Source organism: Psittacula echo (genome assembly GCF_963264785.1).
Source record: "Psittacula echo genome assembly, chromosome: 4".
In the NCBI taxonomy this organism is placed as follows: Eukaryota; Metazoa; Chordata; class Aves; order Psittaciformes; family Psittacidae; genus Psittacula; species Psittacula echo.
The window spans coordinates 54363828-54384923 of NC_137738.1; the positions used below are offsets into that span (position 1 = coordinate 54363828).

At 37.3% G+C, this 21096-nt stretch overlaps 1 protein-coding gene across 1 annotated transcript in view; it reads left to right on the top strand.

The window, feature by feature from the left end:
- Positions 1-5488: 5488 nt before the first annotated feature.
- The window catches only part of TBC1D32 (TBC1 domain family member 32), a gene marked incomplete at its 3' end in the record, with an annotated part of 82318 nt that continues 66710 nt past the window's right edge, over positions 5489-21096 (top strand). The window contains exons 1-14 of the mRNA XM_080614891.1: positions 5489-6946; positions 11144-11305; positions 12226-12403; positions 13026-13097; positions 14283-14408; positions 15318-15396; positions 15500-15600; positions 15686-15747; positions 16231-16375; positions 17100-17159; positions 18685-18784; positions 19088-19225; positions 20562-20654; positions 20894-21036. Coding sequence (XP_080471017.1) covers positions 6792-6946; positions 11144-11305; positions 12226-12403; positions 13026-13097; positions 14283-14408; positions 15318-15396; positions 15500-15600; positions 15686-15747; positions 16231-16375; positions 17100-17159; positions 18685-18784; positions 19088-19225; positions 20562-20654; positions 20894-21036 — 1614 coding nt within the window. The 5' untranslated portion in view covers positions 5489-6791. The remainder of the gene's footprint in view (positions 6947-11143; positions 11306-12225; positions 12404-13025; positions 13098-14282; positions 14409-15317; positions 15397-15499; positions 15601-15685; positions 15748-16230; positions 16376-17099; positions 17160-18684; positions 18785-19087; positions 19226-20561; positions 20655-20893; positions 21037-21096) is intronic.

The following is a 21096-nucleotide window of genomic DNA, read 5'->3' on the forward strand; positions in this document are numbered from 1 at the left end:
CAAAACATGTTCATTGTTCCTCCAAATTTGGGAAACTCCCATGAATAATGATGGGAGAGGGCAACAAATGCCACAGTGGTCATAAAAGGGTTGACCCATAAAAGGGTCTTCATATTTACTTGGGGGCTCAAGAACTGCTTAAGGGATGTCAGAGTATTCAGAAAAGTGTGGTAGGATTCTTGTATTACCTCCAGAGCCAGATTTCACACGTACTTCTCCTTTCCTGACACTTATCTTAGTCCTATCCCCTGTCTAAATTGGGGATATCCTGGATTCTCCTGGTCGTGATTTAGGTGTGGACTAGAGCACAGAAAGTTTGGTTTGGTTTGGTTTGATCAAGTATAGTTTGCTTTTCTCTTTAGTTCTTCTTTGATATATACGCCTTTGAAAACTGTATCAGCCAATGAAAAGCATGACATGGGATTTCAATACAAACTGGTTATGGTAAGTTATTCTATCAGATACTAAAAAATAATCTCTTCAGTTTGCTAAAAAAAAAAAAAAAAACCACAACCAAACAAACAAACTGTCCTGGTTTAGCAGTAGCAGTCACTTTTTCTCCTTCTTAGTAGCTGGTGCAGCGCTATGGTTTTGACTTTCGGCCTGGGAATAATACTGATAAAACCGATGTTTTCAGTTGCTGGTCAGAATGTTTACCCTGACCAAGGACTTTGTGAGTCTCATGCTCTGCCAGGGAGGAGGGGAAGCCGGGAGGAAGCAGGGACAGGACACCTGACCCAAACTAGCCAGAGGTATTCCATACCAAAGCACGTCATGCCCAGGATGGAACTGAAAGTCCCCGGAAGGGCTGGATCACTGTGGGGTGGGGGGTGAGGTACCGGTTGGTGAGCGGTTGTATTCTCTTCTCTTGTTATTTCCTTTATCATTATTATTATCGGTGGTAGCAGTAGTGACTTGTGTTATACCTTAGTTACTGGACTGTTCTTATCTCAACCTGTGGGAGTTGCATTCTTTCGATTCTCCTCCCCGTCCCTCCAGGAGCGGAGGGAAGAAAGGTGTGTGTGTGGGGGAAGTAGACTGCGTGGTTCTAATTTACGGCCTGGGCTTAAACCACGACACAAGCAAAAAAAACTCTTTGGTTTTTGCTAAAAAAAAAATAATAAAATGTAGGAAGTCTCTACTACTGAGTTGCTGAAAGTCTTAGTTAACATTCTTGGAGACACTAATAGCTGTGCATAAACTACATAAAATCAAAATCTCTCCATCTCTTGTGCCATCCACAAAAGGGTGGTCTTTTGGACAGTTACAGTGCAAGAAAAGAGAATGATGAAAAATTCTGTCCCTGGTGTAAGGACATCAGCATTAAGACTAGCTGTTCCCACTACTACCGTTTAGCTGTAAAGATTTCTTTGTTGCCCACTTTCCCCCGCCCTGAACTGCCACATTGGAGAAACTGCAGGTACATTTTAAATTTACAGAAACTTAAGAGTAAATTAGTAATTCAAATTTTGGTACATGTTCAAGGTATGGAGAGAGAATCTTCTTATTAGTCATAAGGTATGGAAATTAAACTTCTCTATAATGCCTGACTCACATCTCTATAATGTTTCACAGTTTAAAACTTATGTGCTACACACTCCAAGTACTGGTGTACCTGCTGTTTCCTCTGTTTCTAAGATTATAGAATCATAGAATCATAGAATAGTTAGGGCTGGAAAGGACCTTAAGATCATCTAGTTCCAACCCCCCTGCCATGGGCAGTCAGGGGTCTTCCTGGTTGTACAACCAGGAGAGAATAACTGGACTATTTTTGCCAATGAGAAGGATGCCTTGGTCTAAGAGACTGTGGAATCTGAACAGCATGAAACTGGCATGAGTAATTTCACGGTGATTGCAACATCTCTCTCATGTGACTGACATGCATCCATGTAAACATAATAATCATTGGAATAGTGTTGCTCACTCTGGCGTATCAACCTCAGAAGGTATTTGCCTGGATGCACACTAATGACCATGACAAATGGCATCTGAGATCTGCCAGTTCAGCTCAGGAGAAAGGGCTCTGGGTTCCAATTGCTGCAAAACATAGGGCAAGAGAAGCTGGAGGAGATCCAGAAAGTGGGAGAGAACAGAAAGAAATGAAAGCATTTCAGAATCACTATAGGTACCATGACAACTTCTTTCTGTGATACCACTACAACAGAAATTTGTCTTATAAGGTGCTTCATAAGATAGGAATGGCATGCTAAGATGGAGGCTCTTTCAGTAAAGACTAGGAATGCTGAATGTTATGTATATTGAGTTCCTTTATTCCATACCAACCATGAAATTGAGGTGCTGTCACCTGAATCAGTGCTTGTGAAGCAACAGAGCAATTAGAATTGTTGGACCACACCACCTCTAAGCAGGTATGGGGACAGATAAGGAGTAAGCTGCTCAGCTGCCTGTGAAATAACAGCCTGGCATGGATGAAGAATAAGCTGTTGTCACTTGTAGCCCATTCTGAACAGCACACTTGGAAGACATGGAGAGTACACAGCTGAGCTAACAGGACTCTGGTGAATTCACTGAAGATCCTTTGCATGCAGCAGCCAGCAGACAATTATTTCAGGTTTTGTTTTGTAGGAACCTGAGGGCACTGACCACTTCAAAGTGCTGGAGGCAACAGCATTAAAGGTGCCCCAGAGACTCCATTCCAACTGATCAAAGTCTTGTTTCTGAGGAGCTACCAGGTTTATGTTTCAGTTCTTGAATCATCATTTTCCAGTAGAAATACTGCATTTTACATGCTTGACCCCAGTGTCCTAGCAGTTCTGTGACAGACTGGATCCTCTCACTTAGGTAGAGCTCTATTAACTGAATGGGGTACAAATACACTTAAAGGAACATGTCCTCATGGAAGATTAACATTACTGACATTATCAAAATCATTAGAAAAAAGTGGGAGTAAAGGGTAAAAAAGGTGTGTCACATTGCATTGAAGCACTGTCAAACATCATTACCAGTGTTTACGGGAACTTGTTCCTGGCTTGCTATAGCTATCCTAATTGAAAATGATTTCAAGTAAAAATGCTTTTGCTGTTTCGTGTTATGCATTTACTTGTCAAATAGTTAAAATACGATTTGTTGTTTTTGTAGTATGTCCTTCACCTCAGCAGGGGATGGAGAGTTGAAGAGCACTGGAAAATACCTTGCCATTCATGTTTCTATCTGTTGAGACAATCTGCTCCTCTGCTGATGTAAACTGGAAGAAACAGCATGAGTGTTTTCCTTTGAATTCTCTGGAAAACCTATGCCACACAGGCAGCTATGGGCCACCAGGGCTGGGCAGAGGGGAGCCCTGACACTCCAGTTTGAAGACAGGGAAAGCCAAATTATCTGCAGATGAATGTTTAGAGTTTTGCAGGGGGGTGTGGGGGTGTGTGTGCCATTATTGATAAATGTGTTCCAGTTACCTACGCCATGGCTTTTCCCTTGTCATTACCCGGGTGCAGGCTACTTCAGGATATAAATCATAGAATTGTAGACTACCAGGTAGGAAGAAACCTCAAGGATCACCTGGTCTGACCTTTCTAGGCAAAGCATGACCTAGACTAGATGTCCCAGCACCCTGTCCATCTTAAAACTGTCCATTGCTGATGGCCAGCACTTCCAATGGCTGATTGATCTCATTGTGAAAAATATTCCTTGTGTCCAGTCAGTATCTCCCCAGGAGTAACCTGTGCCCATTACTCATCTTTTCCATGTGCCTCTTTGTAAAAAGGGCAGTCTTGTCTTCTTTGTAACCACCCTTAACATAACTCGACAACATGCATGAAGGTTACTCAATCCCATCCTACATGTGGTTTTTCTTAATGACATGCGAATTCCGTAATTCAGACCATTTCTGAAACTTTATTTTTAATTGGACAGGCTCCCAAATATATGTTTGTTTTTTTTTTTTTTTTCCTTTTTAAGAAATAATTACAATTTATCCACTTAAAATAACTGGTAAGAATTTAGTAATTTTGTCTTCAGAATATGCCATCACAGCACTAAGAGGGCAAACCACAGATCAGTCTTTCCCAGGTTAGTGCTATACCTCGGCATCTTCGTTTTGCGCTATTTGGCCAACACAGACCACCAAGGCAGGCTATGAAGGAGCGAGAAGGCCAAACGATCGCTATACAGCAAACGAGGAAGCTTCATGCTCGACACGGCTGCCGCAGGACCTCTGGGGCTACTGCTCTTCCCGCCTCTGTGGCCGCGAAACCCTGCGGCGACCGAGAGCACAAGCGGGGTTTGAAGCCGGCGAGGGCCACCGCCTCCGCCTTAGGTTGAGCTAGCGCTGCGATCCGACTTTCCACCCCAAGCAGGAGGGAAACTGACGCCAGGCTGTATTGGCCTGACCCTCCCACGGCCGTCCGACGTCCCTCCGGACTCTCGCGATGTTGCTAAGGGCCCTGCGAGAGTCGGCAGCTGGCGCCGACGGTTGCTAAGGGCCGCCGCTCGGGGAGACGCGCGGCCGCCGGGACGGGGAGGGCAGCCGCCGCCACAAGGTGATTCCCTCCGGCCTGGGCGCTCGGGATGGGGCAGGGACAGAGAGACGGCGGGGCCGTGCACAGTGACGCTCCTTTCTGCAACCCGCGAGGCCCAGTTCGGCCCCCGGAGCCAGGGGCTGGGCGGACCTGGGCGTGCGGGGCCCTGGGGCCGGATTGGACCGGGTCGGGCGGGGCGCGCCTCGCCTCGGAGACCTCCTGACGACAGCCGCGGTGCTAATCCGGCGCTTGGGGCTGAGTGCGTCCAAGATGCCGTGGCGTAGCTCCCCTGTGATTTTAGAGGCAGCGTGAGAGAAGGACCTGGTCAGGCTTAGCTTCTCCTAATACTTGAAAAGACAAGCTGCTCTCGTACGCGAGTTGTTAGAAATCTGGTTGCTGCCGGAAACTGATGCGCAGTTGAATGATGATTAAAGTCAAGAGGGGGTGGGAATTCTCACATTACTTTTATGTCTATTAACTGCTATCGTATGTTTGTTGCTAAAATTACCACTTTCTTTTGTTCAAAGCCCTGTTCAAGCAAAAGCTCGTGCAGAGATAAACGTTGCCCACAACCTGCTGCTTCTGAATCATCCCATGGGTTTTGGGGCAGGATTTTCACGTGTGGGACAGTGCTGGGAAAATGAATTTGAACTTGGAAAGACAGCACAAACTGGGCTTGGGGCAAGTTTTTTTTACGGAGAAAACAGTAATTTGAATTTTGCTTGGAAACTGAATGGGGGATATGTCTGAAGGGAAAAAACACGGCCAAAACCCCTTGAACTCAACAGATCACAAACCTTTACAAATTAATTTTAAGATAATTATCTCTGTTGATGATTACAGAAGTCAAATCTTTAAAAAAAAACCCTAGAGGTGAAATGGCGATATTCTCATGGTTTATCTTTCTGAACAGTTTGAGTGGGGCTTTGCACTGATTGCCAGCTAGTATCCAGATACCTGTGCTTTTAAAAATGCCTAGTTATACCAAAATACTAAGTGAAGTTTTTGCAGGGGATTAGGATATTACCCACTGCTAAGGTCAAAATAGAAGTCTTACGAGACTGGTTTATATAGACCTAAAAATGCATTGACTTTGATTAAATAGCTTGAAACTCTAAAAGAAAGAGGGCTGCAAATCAAGGAGTTAAGATTACAAGGGATTTATGTGTGGAGTTTTTTTTTTTAATTTATTTCAGTGCAATTTCTGGTAAGATGATTGAGTTAATGCTGAACTGTGATCAAAGTAAAATGTTCAGCAACTGTGCTACTTCTCATGGAGAAGTTACCTTTCATAAAGAGATAATTCTTCCAGCTGGTGCTATATGGCCTTGATTGTTTTGTTAGTTAACAGTCTTTAAGTCTGAAGGACTGATTTATTATATTGTTTCTTTCAAGTGTGCATGTTGTTTATTCAAAGAGAGTCTTTGATTGACTTTTTAAAATAAAAATCTCTAAATCAGTCTTCCTCAAATAGACTAGAAATACATAAGCTGGAACTGCCCATGAGGGTTGAAAGTATTCTTTGGCATATAAAGAAGTTTAAGCCACGAATTTAGGTTAATTAATCCAGGACAGAAGTGGAAGAAGTGGATGTTTGGGTTTGGGTGGTGTGGTTTTTGTTTTTTTTTTTTTTTTTTTTTTTTCTTTTCCCAGCCTTTGAAAATTAAGCTGATGGACAGTTTTCTGAACTTGCAGATGTCTCCAGATTCTCACTGCTGCTTCTCCCAGTGTTTCCCAGTAGCTGTAGAGTTAAATTGACAGGACTCTTGCTGGGTCATTTTAATTGATTACTGCAGGGAAATTAAACAGTTCTCATTATTCCACCTGGCCCTTGCAAAAGCTGCCAGCACCTTCAGTCATGGGCTGCAGCTCTGAGGAGAAGGATCCAAAAGTCAGAACTGGATAGTAACAATAGATGAGAAGCAGCTGAGAGACATGTAGAGGTTTCTCATCATCATTACATCTGTAAATATCCCTTTTTTTTTTAATTATGGTGTAATCTTGTTCCTGTTTGATAGGCAGGTCCTTAAACAACTACAAAAGGGAATAATCAGGTTTTTCTTAATGCAGTATCTCATTTAAGAATGTTGTACTAAGATAGGTTTATGAAAACTGATTTGGTTATTTTGCTTCCAGTTAGTCTGAAGATAAGCTCTTATCAAATATTTTCTGCCTGTAATTGTGTCTTTTTACAGAGTATCTTTTGTTATTTATAACAGGAAAAAAGTGGCAATTTAAGGATTTATGTTTTTCTTAGAATCTTGAGGGGAGGAAGCTCTGAAAGCTTGTTTTTCTTCTGTTTGCTTTATACAGATGTCTCGCTTTACAAGCGAAGATGAAGCTCAGTTGCAGTCTATGCTTAGACAGTTGCTACAGAGTGTGAAGGAGAAAATCACTGGAGCCCCGTCAGTAGAGTGTGCAGAAGAGATTCTGTTGCACTTGGAGGAAACAGATGAGAATTTTCACAAGTAAAACTATTTTTGCTATTTTTAATATTTTGAAGGAATGTCAAACATGTTGAATTCCTAGGAAATGTTTACAATTTATATTGCAGTGTGAATGTGTATATATTTTTATATATAGGCATTCCTGTCACTAACTAGCTCTCAAAAGATGCTAAATTAAAGAATGAAATTAATTTTGTCAGATTTTTTTTTTGTGTGTGTGTGTGGTTTTTTTTTTTTTTTTTCTTTTTCACTCTTGGTAATATATTTTTAATGTAATAGTAATTGATCAGCTGTTTGTGAGAGGAACTTGCAAAACTGCCTTACTTATTAGCCCACTCTGTATATGTCCACATGTAATGTACTAAATGCACACGTGAACAAAAGCTAGAAGAAATCCTCACTTAAGGCTGCCAGGCAGTATTTTTGACATCTGCTAGACAATTTTTTTTTTATTTTATTTTTTTTTCCCCTCCCAAAATAAAGTAAAATTTTCAGTAGGCTTTTTCCATATTTAACGTGTCTGGCTTATATTACGAAACCCTTGTGTATCTTACAGGTAGTTGTTCTTTAATTTATGTCTTGAATAAAGCAGAAATGTATCCCCATCACACTCCTGTTAAATCAGACGTGACAGTGTGACCTCACTTACATGCAGTGTAGATTTCTGGAGCCCACACTCCTCTTCCCTTTCCATGGTATTCTGACTTTTTATTTTTTTACACATGGGAGATTTTTAGCATGCATTTATGACAAGTCCAGAGAATATCAAGCTAGAATGGCTTTGGAGACATTTTAGTGAAGTCCAGAGTTCTGTGAACTGATTCCTGAGAAAGCTGGTTCCCTTGCAGTTTTGCTTGTTGTGGGTTTGTTGTTGTTGTTGTTGTTTTCTGAAAGTGGTACTATGTTCTCTTAAATTTGTCTAGTTTTTAGCATTACTTTGTCAGTGACAGAAGTTAGGTGAAAATAAGTGAAATAGAGCTCATTTATCTAAAATTTCACTATAATTTTAAAACTTTTGTGGTCTTGTATCTTCTGAAGATGCTAAATGCTTTAAAATGCATTTTAGCTCAATTTTAATTTGTATTACGAATTGAATCAGGTAACACTTTGTTGGCAGTCTTGCAAATTTTAAGCACCAGGTTACCAGGTGACAAGCATCAAAGCAAACAAAGTTGATTATAAACACATCAAGTTGAAAATTACATGTAATTTGGAAAGAAAAAAAAAAGAGACTACAACAATTTAAAGGATGATATATACAGTAAAAAAGTATGAGCAACAAAAAACCCCTGTGAAATTACTTCTGTCAGAGTTTCTTCTGAGGACTTTCTAGAAGAATACCCAGAATGAGGAAGTAAAGCCCACAACTGTTGGAAACAGTGCATATGTAGCTTTCCACTTCAGAACTGTGAAACCATGACATCCATTACTCTTTCTGGTATGTTAAAAACTTGAGTCATCCTCAGGATTCTTTGTTTTCATGAGAAAAGCTTTTAACTTTCATTTAATGGAAAACCGAGTGATGCTTAACATGTAGGATGTGAGCATTACTCTCTGCTGTTGGAATATCTTTCTGGAGGTATTCTAGTCTTGTTCATGACCCATGGCAGTATAGGCTGGTGTTTGTGGAAGGTCAAAGAGATCATGTGGTGGTTTATTAGTAAGACCATTAAGAAACTTTCTGTTTGACCCTTAGCCCATCCATCTAGGCTGTAAATGCCTTTATTAGTAGTGTGTGCTTTAGGATTGTCCAGTATGCTAGTTCAGCTCAATATTTTGATGAGTACTCTTTTTGCTTCATGGTTATTTTACCTCAGAAATTTCATCACATTCTGAGACCTGCCTTTATCCCTTGTTCCCACTATGATGTAGAAAAGACAGAAGCATGAGATCCTCAGAAAGCTAATAAAAAGGAAAATAGAATAAAATTAAAAATTTATGTGCAGTGATAGAAATCAGGATTTTTAACTACATAAGTAGCATGTTTTCTGTTGTATTTTTTCATTAAAGTCCTACAGCTAGTTTTGGGTTTGTTGTTTGGGGTTTTTTTGTTTGTTTTTCCTCCTGTTTCCTTCGTGCTTCCTTTTTGATTCTACATGTGAAGAATTAGTTCTGTAATTGCTGAAACACTTACTTGTTACAAAACATTTTTAAAGTGGAAGAATGATGCAGAAGATCAAGGCTATGACATCAAGGAGACACAAGCTTAGGGGCACGAATAGGATGTGATTGCTATGTATTTCAGGATGAAGCAGTCAGTGCAAAAAATGTATACCCTGAAAATGTTACTGTCATAAAACAATTGGGAGAAAGTTTTATGAAAGCTTTTGTTCAGTGGAGAGTCATGCAGTTTCATTGTTGCAGAAGTAAAAAGACAGCCTCAAAGACAAATGAAATTAAACGTTTGCATCTTTCTTGAGGTGTATTTCTGTTACTTTCATTGAGAATGAAAAGTGATGTAGGAATGGAAATAAGGGGGAGATGGGACTGGTGTACCTGATGGAACTTGAGGTAGGCAATCCAGTGAGGAAGTTATGTATCTTGATGCAAGACAGTATTTGATGCTTATTTTTTATATATATCTTGAATGTAGTCTGTTTATGTATATACACACAAGAAAGGCAAAAGCTGCTGCCTGGTTTTGCTTATATTTGCATTTTACAGCTTTGGACTCTGTACCTACATGGTGAACTGACTTTTTTATTTGAACTTTCTCATTCTGTGTTTAGCCAAATTAACACAAAGTGGTTGCACATCTGCGTTTGACGTAATGAAAATACAATGATGCATAGAAAATACAATGATGCATCTACTGTTTATGTATGTTTACTTTTTTATGTGTGTTTCTGCTTGTCTTGTCCTTTGCCCAAATTGAAAGACTAACAAAAAAAAAAGAAAGTTTACCCATTCTGAGCAATATTTTTTAGCAATTTCTGCAGCTAATACAGGGAATCCAGTGGCAGTCTCTCTTTTGAAACCCCTATCTGCTTATCTTTTTGTTTAAACTAGTTTCTGCTATTATCTAATAAAAGCGTTAAGTGCCAATTTCTTTAAGTTTGAGACACGCATGTAGTCACAGACAGAGTGCAATCTTCTGTGTGCTGTCAGGACATTCTGACTTTCACAGAATCACAGAATCCCAAGGGTTGGAAGGGACCTCAAAAGATCATCTAGTCCAACCCCCCTGCAAGAGCAGGGTAACCTAGAGTACATCACACAGGAACTTGTCCAGGCGGGCCTTGAATATCTCCAACATAGGAGACTCCACAACCCCCCTGGGCAACCTGTTCAGTGCTCTGTCACTCTCACAGTAAAGAAGTTTTTCCTGATGTTCACATGGAACCTCTGATGCTCCAGTTTACACCCATTACCCCTTGTCCTATCACTGGACATCACTGAGAAAAGCCTAACTCCATCATCCTGACACTCACCCTTTACATATTTGTAAACATTGATGAGGTCACCCCTCAGTCTCCTCCAAGCTAAAGAGACCCAGCTCCCTCAGCCTTTCCTCATAAGGGAGATGTTCCTCCCTCACTTTCATAAACTTTCAGAAAACCTTCTAGCATGCTTGTATGCTAGAATTTATAAATTGTATTTTCTGTGTTACCTTTCATATACAATGGCATAAATAGTAATACCAGGATATACCATAAGACAGTGTTATATTCAGGATGCCCCAAGTAAGGTTCTTGTGGAATTTTAAATTTGAGATTTTTTGATATTCTATGATTTTTGTCTACAGAACCTTAACCTTTTGTCTGAGTAGACTTTTTCATTTAAAAGAAGTGCAAAAGGAAATTAGGAGCTATTTCATATTGTAGATTTAAATTGCATATTAGGAAGAAATTCTTCTGTGAAGGTGGTGAGACACTGGAAGAGGTAGTCCAGAGAAGCTGTGGCTGCCCCATCCCTGGGAGTGTTCAAGACCAGGTTGGATGGGGCTTTGGGAAACCTGATCTATTAGATCATGGCAGGGAGTTTGGAACTAAATGTTCTTTAAGGTCCCTTCCAACCCAAACCATTGTATGGTTGTTTCTGATAATGACCATATTGAAGAAAATCAAACTTTGTTGTGTTTTTTTTACACCGATAAAGTCATAAAACCTCACCTTAAAGTAACAGGTCTGCTGGGATAGAAGATAGCACATGTAATGTTGAAAATGTTTGATGGTGAGCTTAAGGAAATAACATTTTATTATTGTATATTTGTTGCAGCTATGAGTTTGTGAAATACCTTAGGAAATGTCTAAATAGCGCTGTGGGATCTGTGATTGAAGAAGAAACAGAAAAATGTATTTCTGCTCAAAGTCAGGGTGAAGCATCTGGCTATAACATGCTTGTCCAACATGTTACTAAGAGGACCCGTGAATCAAAAGAGTGAGTGTATATACATATAATTCACTTTTTTGCTTCTTCTTGGCCTTTGTCTTCCATTTTCTTTGCCAGAACTTGTTTTGAAAAAATAAATTCTGAAGCAGTGGGTAACAAAAGTGATTCTTTGCTTTCACAAACCAGTGATAAGCAATTTAGATATTCCCACTCTACCCTGCAATTTGTCATGCTTCATCTCACTCTGGAATTGAGATTATGAGCTATGACCTAAACTTGTTGAATTTATTATGAGCCGAAGATGCTTCTGCAGTGCTGTCCATGTAATGTAGAACTGGTATGCAGACCAACTGTCTATAATTATCCAAGATTTTTTGGCTCAGGCTTTCAGATGGTCAGAAATAAGTAGATGTGCAAAAGAACGTATTACCACAGGGGTCTATAGTCCAGATTAATTGCCTTTGAACACTGTATTTAGTAAAGAAGTTATAAATAGAAAAAAAAGCTCTGTGAGTACCAATTTAATTCTTTTCTCAATCATCTCTTCCCTCCTAACTTTATTCACATTCCCATGGATATTAAAATAACTGTTCCTTGGAATACAGAGGCTGGTAGCAATCTTACTGAATCTTTATGCTTTGTATTTCAGATTTGCATAGGCAGATAATTGCTGTGATTCTTTCAAACAGTGGTCTGTAGTGCTTATGAGATGGATTTTCGTATATACAGCTGTTATTTCTAGGAAATACATAAAGCCTCAAAAATATAGTTATTTTAAACATTTAAGGTACATATATCTTTTGTTGCTCATTTTGGATTTGCATTTGCTTTTCATTCATTTCTGTAAATTCACTGAGTTTGGGTCTAAGTAACATTATGGCATATTCAGTTATTCATGATTTAGAGATTTTTTTTCTTAATTGGGGATTCTTATGCTCTTTAATATTAAAATAATTTTTACTTTGAAGATACAGAGAAATGATGCATGCCTTGAAGAATGTCATGATGGTTGTGGTAGAATCTTTGATTAACAAGTTTGAAGAAGATCGGATGCATAATAAGGAGCTGGATAGTAAAACAAAGAAAGAACGTCGGAGTGGCTATTACACAGACAACTGTTCCGACAGTGACTCCTCATTCAACCAAGTACAATGTGTTTTCTCTCTCTCTGTTACGAAATAAGCATGATACTGCAAAATTGTTCAGTTTGTCTGTGGAGACTGAGAGCAGCTGTAGAAGATGATTCATCCTCCTTGTCTTTGATATATCCCAAGACTGATTAATTACTTTTCTCTCGCACTGAAGTACTAAGCGTATGCTAGCTATCTAACCTTTAGATAGCATATGCTAGATGAGATTAATATGTTGGTCATATGCTCTAAAGTACCTGTGCAAGTACTGTAGATAAAAAGATAAAATAGTGGTAAAAGCAATACATCATCTAAATTTTTGTGATTTTACTTCTGCAATTCATTTCCAGAGTACTGCGCTATGCTATATTGCTTACTGAAAGAATTATTACAAGGGATTTTACGAAGATATAGGAAACTTTAAAGCAAAGTCAAGTATGTAACAGTAATTTTGTTGCTGTAAATTTAACTTTGGGCAAATGGCAGCAGAATATAAAATGTTGATTTTAATGTTAATATAAATGTTGAAGTCCTAATTATTAAAAGTAAATTAGATATCAGAAAGAGTGATGATTTTAATCTTCTGCTGTTCAGTTTAATAAAATATACTAATGATCATTCTATAATACGTATTACAGAGTTACACGTTCTTGAGTCAAGAACAATTGCAGCTGCTTGTAGAAAGGCTTGACCCTATTCAGCCTATGGAAGTAAGTTTAAAAGCAGAAATAAAATGTTAATGATGAATATTTATGGCACATTAGAAAACAGACTGCGTACGTAAGAGTTCATATGTACCTAAGTGGAATCTTGTCTTTGTCTTTGTTGGTTTGTATCTCTTGGCTTCAGTGCAATGGCAACTGCTCTGCAGTTCAGTATTTCATTGCTCATAACCATGTGCTTCAAAAACTAGTGTTGTAGCAAGTATCTGTTTTGTTGGGAGTTTAGGTGCCTATAGATGGGCATTTATAGTTTGGAAAAGGTTGTTCTGTCAGATAAAATTATTGAAGCTTATTTTCCTGTATATGTGTCCCTTGTCCTTGGTAACTTTCGTGTTGTCCTTTGTGTTACCTCCTGCTGGTTTGCTAACAAGCTACTGCCAGAGGGAAAATATAAAGTCCAAGTTAGGTTTGCCTTCCTGTCAGCGGCAGTACTAATTTGGGTCTCTAACCATCAATTGGTACCAGCTGCTGATATTTTTGAAGCTTTTAAAGGCATCATTTTGAGAATGCTGTCTCAGTAACATTTGGTTGGGATTGTCTGCCAGTTGAAAAATGCATGTTAGGTTGGGATTGGTATAAACATTTTGATTAAGTTTTGTTAGAAAACCATGTAGAAAGTCTGATGCTATTAAATATTGTTAAAATTTCCAGTTTGTTTCAGTAATATGAAATGAATTACTAGAGATTACAGTTGTCTTCAAACTGAAAAAAAGTTATTTGAAATTATGTAGATTATAATGCTGATGAAATTCAGCAGTAAAACAGTGTCTAATAACTCTGTTTCCTATTTATTGACATTTTGGAGAGCTGCTGGGCACATTTATATTATTTGGTGATAGTTTCCTATATGCCCTGATAAAAACGTGTCTGAGTACAAGCAGAAAGTAGAACATTATCTTTGCACCCAGCATTGAAAACTTACATGAAGCGGTTTTGTTACTTCTTCAAATATGTGCTTTTTTTCCTTTTTTTTTTTTTTTTAACCTGATCTCAGTGATATAGTGTTTTGTCTAAATTGCCATAAAAATATAGCAGAAGGTAACTATTCTGGAATTCCTTATCTGTTGTACAGTTGGGTCCTGTTCCTTCCTTCCTCCAAATTATATTGTAAATTAAATATTTGAGAGGTTGCTGTTAATGGATTTGTGGTGTTTATCTTTCTGACCACTTCAGATTCGCCAAGAAGCATTGCAGACACTGTGCTTTGCCCCTCCCTCTGATATACTGAACTCTGAGACTTGGCCAAATCTGCGTAAGCATCTAACGATGTCTCTGTCAGATCCTGATGCTGCATTCAGTGTAAGCTAACGTTCTGTATTTAGTTATCAGATGTATAGCCATAGTAAAGAGTACTGAAGAGGTCTCAGAAGTTAAATATATGTTATGAGTAGTCTAGCAGTGTCACAAGACATTTTGTTATTTATGTATCACAAACTGTTTTTGAAGTAAAAGAACTGTATGATTTCAGTAGGTCTTAATTTAAAGGATTACAACAGGATTTCAATATTTCAAATTTCAGAATATTTAGAGACTGGAGTACTCACGTATCTTTTAATGGGAATGAAGAAGTTTGAATATCTTTTAGCAGACATGTGAAAATAAAAGTTGGCAAAAGTCTTCTGTAAAACATATCATGTTAATATTTCCTATTTAAGTCAGGTATGTGCTCCATGGTGAAAATGATAGATAGTAATATTACACAGGCCCTGATGAGGAAAAACATAGCAGCTACTTAAACTGCTTTTAGATTATTTATTATGCCAATTAAGTCTTTTTTTTTTCTTATTTCCTTGAATTTTAAAGTGATTACCAAATTAATAGGAAAGTTGCCTCAGCTGCTGTCATGTACTTCTCTGTCATCGTAGAAAGTATACAATTTCTTTTAAAACAGTGCTAGTTACAAGTCACTTGTATGTTTAATAACATGAAAACATTAATGCTAATGGAAAACTACAGCAGTATACCCCGATCTAGTTATTTGTATCTCAGTGACACTTTGGTGCTGTTAGTTAAAGTATTTGAATAAAATTTCCTTTAGGCTGGAGGTTTCTGTGGTCCGAAACTGTATGTTTTTATGAACTATGCTTAACATCTGTGGATATCAGAGCAATATATGTTAAGAATAATGCCACTACATCTTGATTATTGTGCAATAATAATACACAGTTACATGACTATTTAATACATTGCTTGCTTTTTCTCCCTTAGGAGAAAATTCTTAGGTTCTATGCAAAAGCCTTTTCTTCTTCTCCTTTTAATATGACAAGAGATCTGTATACAAGTTTAGGTATGTACATTTAGTTATATTTAAGACTTCATGATTCATGTGCAATATAGTCTGTTTTGCCACAGTTTCATGGAGATTTTTTTTTGTTTCTCTTGTTTTTTAGCAAGACACTTGGAGTTGTACTTTCTTTCTGGAGAATTTTCTCTCTGTATTTCAGCTGGTCTGGATGTATCTAACCCAGATATAGATCGTTTACTTAGAAAGGTATAAATAAACTCTCTGTACCTTTTTTATCATTACTAAACCACCATGCATTATTCCTTTTTAAATTTTAATAATTATGTTTCAGGTCCGCCTTTTAAATGAGTACCAAAAGGAAGCTCCGTCTTCCTGGATTCGGCATCCAGAAAAGTATGTTACATGCAAAAACCTATCACTGTTTCTTAATTTAATGACTTCTGATGTATAATTAGATGCATGTAATTGCTTAGCAAAGGGTTAATTACAAGATACGTAATGACTAGTCAGTGGTGTAATAGGGAAGTTGTATAGGAGTAGTCGTTGATCATATTAAGCTGCTTATTTAGCTTTTGAAGCGTTCCAAGTGTTTCTTAACAAAAATAATTTGGATGCTTTAAGAAGTAACAAGTGTAGTACTTGGTACTTACAAAACATGAAATAATTTAGGAGAATACATGAGTATGTTAATATTAGTTTTATTCATGCTAATACAGAGAATGAATATTCTTACAAGATCAAGTTAAAGATGATGTTGATATTTATGATTTATCTGAACAACAGGGTTTTACAAGAATTTTTTTCCCTGGGTATTACTGCTGGAAAGATTTATGTAGTTTTTGATTTCTGTTATTTTTTTTCTATTTGTATCATAAGGTACATGGAGGAAGTAGTAGATAGTACCTTCTCACTTTTGACAGTAAACCACGAGCCTAATCATCCTGCCTGTCCAGATTTTTTGAGTCCAGTCTACTTCTTGGCCTTGCTAGATATCAAAGCAGTATGGTTTAAAAAGTGGACGGTAAGCAAAAAATCTCCAACCCAACAACCCATGACTTGTTCATGTCTGACATGTATTTTGAAAAGTTTGATTTATGACTGTTATTATCACAGACCCATTGTTCCTGATAACAACCTATAATGAACACTGTAATTAAGGAAGTCTGGTGGTTTTTTTAGGCATGTATGTCCTTTGCCCTTTAATGCTACTATCTCCCTCCATTTCTATTCAGTTAATAGTTTTCATAAGATTTCTGAGAATTTACTGCGCTTTGTGACTTCAGTCCCTTTTGTCATGACTGACTGACAGCCATCAAAAGATATAAGTATTTTTCTGGAAGAAATGAGGAGCATGAAAGTACAGTTACATAAATGATACGCCCCACACAACTTGCTAAACTCCAGAGGACATTAGAGCTTTTTCCAGCCTACCATATGTAAAATTATAGTTTAGGATTTACATGGCTATGCCAAAGCATGTAATGTAACGTTTCAATGTGGTTATTGTTTACTGTGTGTTCTGCTACATGTTTTTCTAATGACTTTTTTTTTGTCATCCTAAATGTACTGCAAACAAAAGACTCGGTTGAGTATAATTTAGTTTTCACAATCTGGAGTTCAATACATTGAATATGTACTGTGCATGGGATCTCTAAGAGAACAGAATTGGAGATAATTTTACTTTTTAATTAAAAAATAAAATTTACATGTTTGAAGTTGACATCAGGTTGTCTTTGTCATTTTAGCATGCGTATTACAGCAGAGCAGTGGTACTTAGGCTTTTGGAAAAGAAATACAAATCTTTGGTAAGTATTTCCCAAGGTAAATTTATCTGGAACTTGTTCCTGCTTTGCAGCTTGTGGTTTGAACATGTGTGTTCCTTTTTTCCGTTTTGTCATACCTATTCCATGTTGTTTAGCTGGGTAAGCCTTTTGGATTTTCAAAATTTATTTTTAAATTCTTTTTCCTTAAATTACTTACTGTTAAATGCAAAGAAGGGTATGTGACCGGCTCTGAGTAAGAGGAAATTTTTTGATGTTTTATAGCAGGTGTTTAATTAGGATTATTATTTCTTAATTCCTGATGTTACTTCATAGTAAGAATTATTTCTGACAATGTATAAAATAGCAAACAGTGCATGAAAAATCATGAAACCTCTATTCTGAATTTGGGTTTTTTGATGGAAGTAAACTAAAAAACCACCATTGTGTTCTTAAAGTTGTGATACAAAGCATTAAGTATTCAAAGATAAATCGAACTGAGAAAACATCTTTAGTAATGGAGGTGTTAAATCTTGTCACATATTCTGTATGGACAAATCTGTTCAGTGGGATGGAACTGTCATTCGTGTCAGTAAGACCAATACAGATGTGAGATCTATTCATATAGACAGGACTTTGGCTATGTTTTGTAAAATCTTGTAGTACAGATGAAATATAATGTAAGATATATGTGACTGATAAAATCTTAAGATGGGAGACAAGGATACAGACAACTATAATAGCTGTTTGTCTTTGTATGCATAGAGCAGAGCATAGAATAAAGTGTGTTCCATGCAACAAAAAGTTTATAATAGGAAGTCCATGAGCAGGGTAGCTTAATTTGCAAGCATAGAGTAAACATCCAATTATTTTTTTTTATTAGGTATGACTGTATATTTTATTTACACTTGTGAGTAAATCTTAGCAGCTCCAAACTGTAATAAATCAAAAATGTACTTTTTTTTTAATATATTTATGATTCTTTTCTAAATCCATGCTGATAATTTTTACACTTTTATCTGCATTGATTAGGTGACAATGCTATGATAATAATACAACACTCCTGTAAAGAACAGTAATAGTACTGGGAGCACCCAACAACTAAACCTACAGTTTAGTAAATGTGTTCAAGGCAAAGTTTTTCATGTGTTGACAATAAAGAGGTTCCACAGTAACAACAATATGGCAATCACAGATTGCCATCAACTTCGCAAAAAACTTTCATTATTTTCTGTGCTCTTTTTTTGTAGACTGTCTTAATGCTTATAGAGCTGGTAGTGTGATAATTAGTGTGAGGTGTACCTTCCCATGGCAGGGGGGTGGGAACTAGATGATCTTAAGGTCCTTTCCAACCCTAACTATTCTATGATTCTATGTAATAATAATTGTGTTTTAATCCTGTAAAATTTTGCGTCCTGTTGGTTAACTCATCCAAAGCACTGAAACATGAGGTATTTGCTGTGAAGTGGCTGTTCAGGTTCTTGTGTTAAAGGACAGTACTTGGATACAAGAGAGAATGATGTTATTGTAAAATATCAGGTATTTTATTATTTTGTGCTTTTCTTCACAGATTAATGCAGCTGTCCAGCAATGTCTTGATTATTTTGAATCTTGCAAGGCACGAGTTAATAAAAATTCCAGTGTGAGTGACTTCTCCCATCAATATTGTAGTGAGTATCTTTGCATGGCTTGCATTGTATGCACGTACATCCACGTTCTCTAGGTCTTTCAGTATGCTGCCTCAGGAGGAAGACATTCTATCTGTTCTTTTTCTTCCCAAAATATTGTATGTGTGTCTTTTGAGAGAGAACTAATAACAGTGATAAAGTAACAGCAGTTACTTAAGCTGTCTGTCTTTATATACAAAATGATCCATATTATGTTGCAGGTAATAGCTAGGTATTGTGAAGTAAACTAGTGAAGTAAACTAAAAGAGTCAAGTTCTAATTTTTTTTTTTTTTTTATTGCTAAAGGTGATGAGCAGAACTTTTCTTACACTGGACAAGAATTGCAGTATGTCTATTTTGTTCATTCACTGTGCCTTTTAGGAAGATTGTTGATCTATAAGCAAGGCCAAAATCTCTTTCCGGTACAGCTGAAAAATAAAAAAGGTAAGGGGAGGGCTGAGGAAAATGGGACCTGTTGGGAAACACTTTATCCATGCTTGATATGCTTCCACTGCAACATCGTGGACATTATAGGACAGTACTCTGTTCAATAATTCTGTGCCTGGAAACCTTTCTTAAAAGATGGTATGGGTAACTTTGAGCATCAACACAGTTTCTTTGATGGATGTGGTTGAATAGATTGCTTTTTGTCCTTATGTTTAATATGTGAATTTCATGTTGAAGGAGTTTGATTACTATGGGATTCAGTCTTTCTAGGTATGAATAATAACTTCTGTTGAACTATCAATATAATTGATTGGAATAGAGACATATCCAGGGACCAGAACTGCTTTTCAGGTGTGAAACCCAGTATTTCAAGCTAATTGTGCATTGAAAATGATTGCTCTGAGCTTAACCTATTAATAAAAACAATGGTAGAGGAAAAGGTGGTACCTGTGGAACAGATGTGTTAATAAGGACAGAAGGTAAGAGATGGAAAAGCTGTTGGACACCCAGCGAAATTTGCATTGTGCAGGGTTGGCAAATACAAGTGTGAGAGGGTTGTAGTGTTCCATTACATTAATGTCTCTATTAATTCAGTGTAGAATTCAAAACATTACTGTATACTAATTCTGAGACTTTTGAAGGTATTTTTTCCCTCTGTTTTGAGGATCAGGACTTAATAGATCCAACAGAGCAGTTGTGAGGAAGAAACATCTAATAGAAGGCTTTTGTCATTTCCCTGTGCAAGACTATTCAAGCAGTAATCCATTGGTGATGTTTTTTTTTTTTCCTTTCCACTACAAAAGTAACAGTCTCAGTCTTAAGTGTCCTTCTCAGCCTCGTAGATAACAATGCTTCCCTCACAAGTTGTCCAGTTTATTAGCATAATTACATTAAGCTTGGAGCAATAGTTCCCAACCTACATTTAGCTACACGTTTTTGTTTCAGACCTGAGGAAGAGTTGTCTGACAGCTTGTCTCTTTTCCAGTTGCTTCACTTAATCCAATAGCAAGGTAGCGCTTTGTCCTACAGCTGTGTATATTCAGTATTCTCAGATGTTTGCTGCCTTTTTTTTTTTTTTTTTGTTTGGATGGAAGACTTGGTAAAATTGCAATTGGCTAAATTGGGAGCAAGATGAAGGCTTCTAAACTGATCATGAAATACTTTGGTAGAATCCCAGGGATGTGCATGTCCTTTACCAGTTGTACATATGTTGATTTCCTCAATATAGCAAGAAATTGTTTACAATGTATATTTACAAAATCCATTTTATTTGTGAAATTAAAGTTGCACATTAATTTGCAGAGTACTTCCTTTTTTTTTTTTTTTTTAATAGATCGTGTATCCATAACTGATCTGTTGGTGTTGTTTACTCAGCTTATTTATTACTCTCCAAGTTACCCGAAGACAGCTTTGGCAGGGCATACAGGTAAATGCTTGGCTTTTAATATCTGCTGATTATAATGAGGCACCTGGTAACTTCTTGTGCAGTTTTTAATTTGGGTGTGTTATTTGTGAAGATTTTTCTTTTCCCTTTCTGCCTTACCTTCTTTCTGCTCTGTGTTAAATCAGTACTTAGCAAAATTATAATTCAGAAGCATGTATATAAGCCATATAGATATGCCTGTCTAAGCTAAAATATAAATAAATACTTCTTGTGTTCACCAGACAATTATTCTCCAGCAAGTCTTGTTATGGAGATTCTGCAAGTTTTTTGTGATCAGACAGGATGTGCTGCTGAATGTTTATATACAGATGCAGTGATAGATGCCCTGCTTCATCCTGTTCAAAGTGTACTGAGTGGCACAGAGGTTTGTAGAAATCTTACAAATAATTTTTAAATCTATAGAATATTACATTTTTCTGTGTTT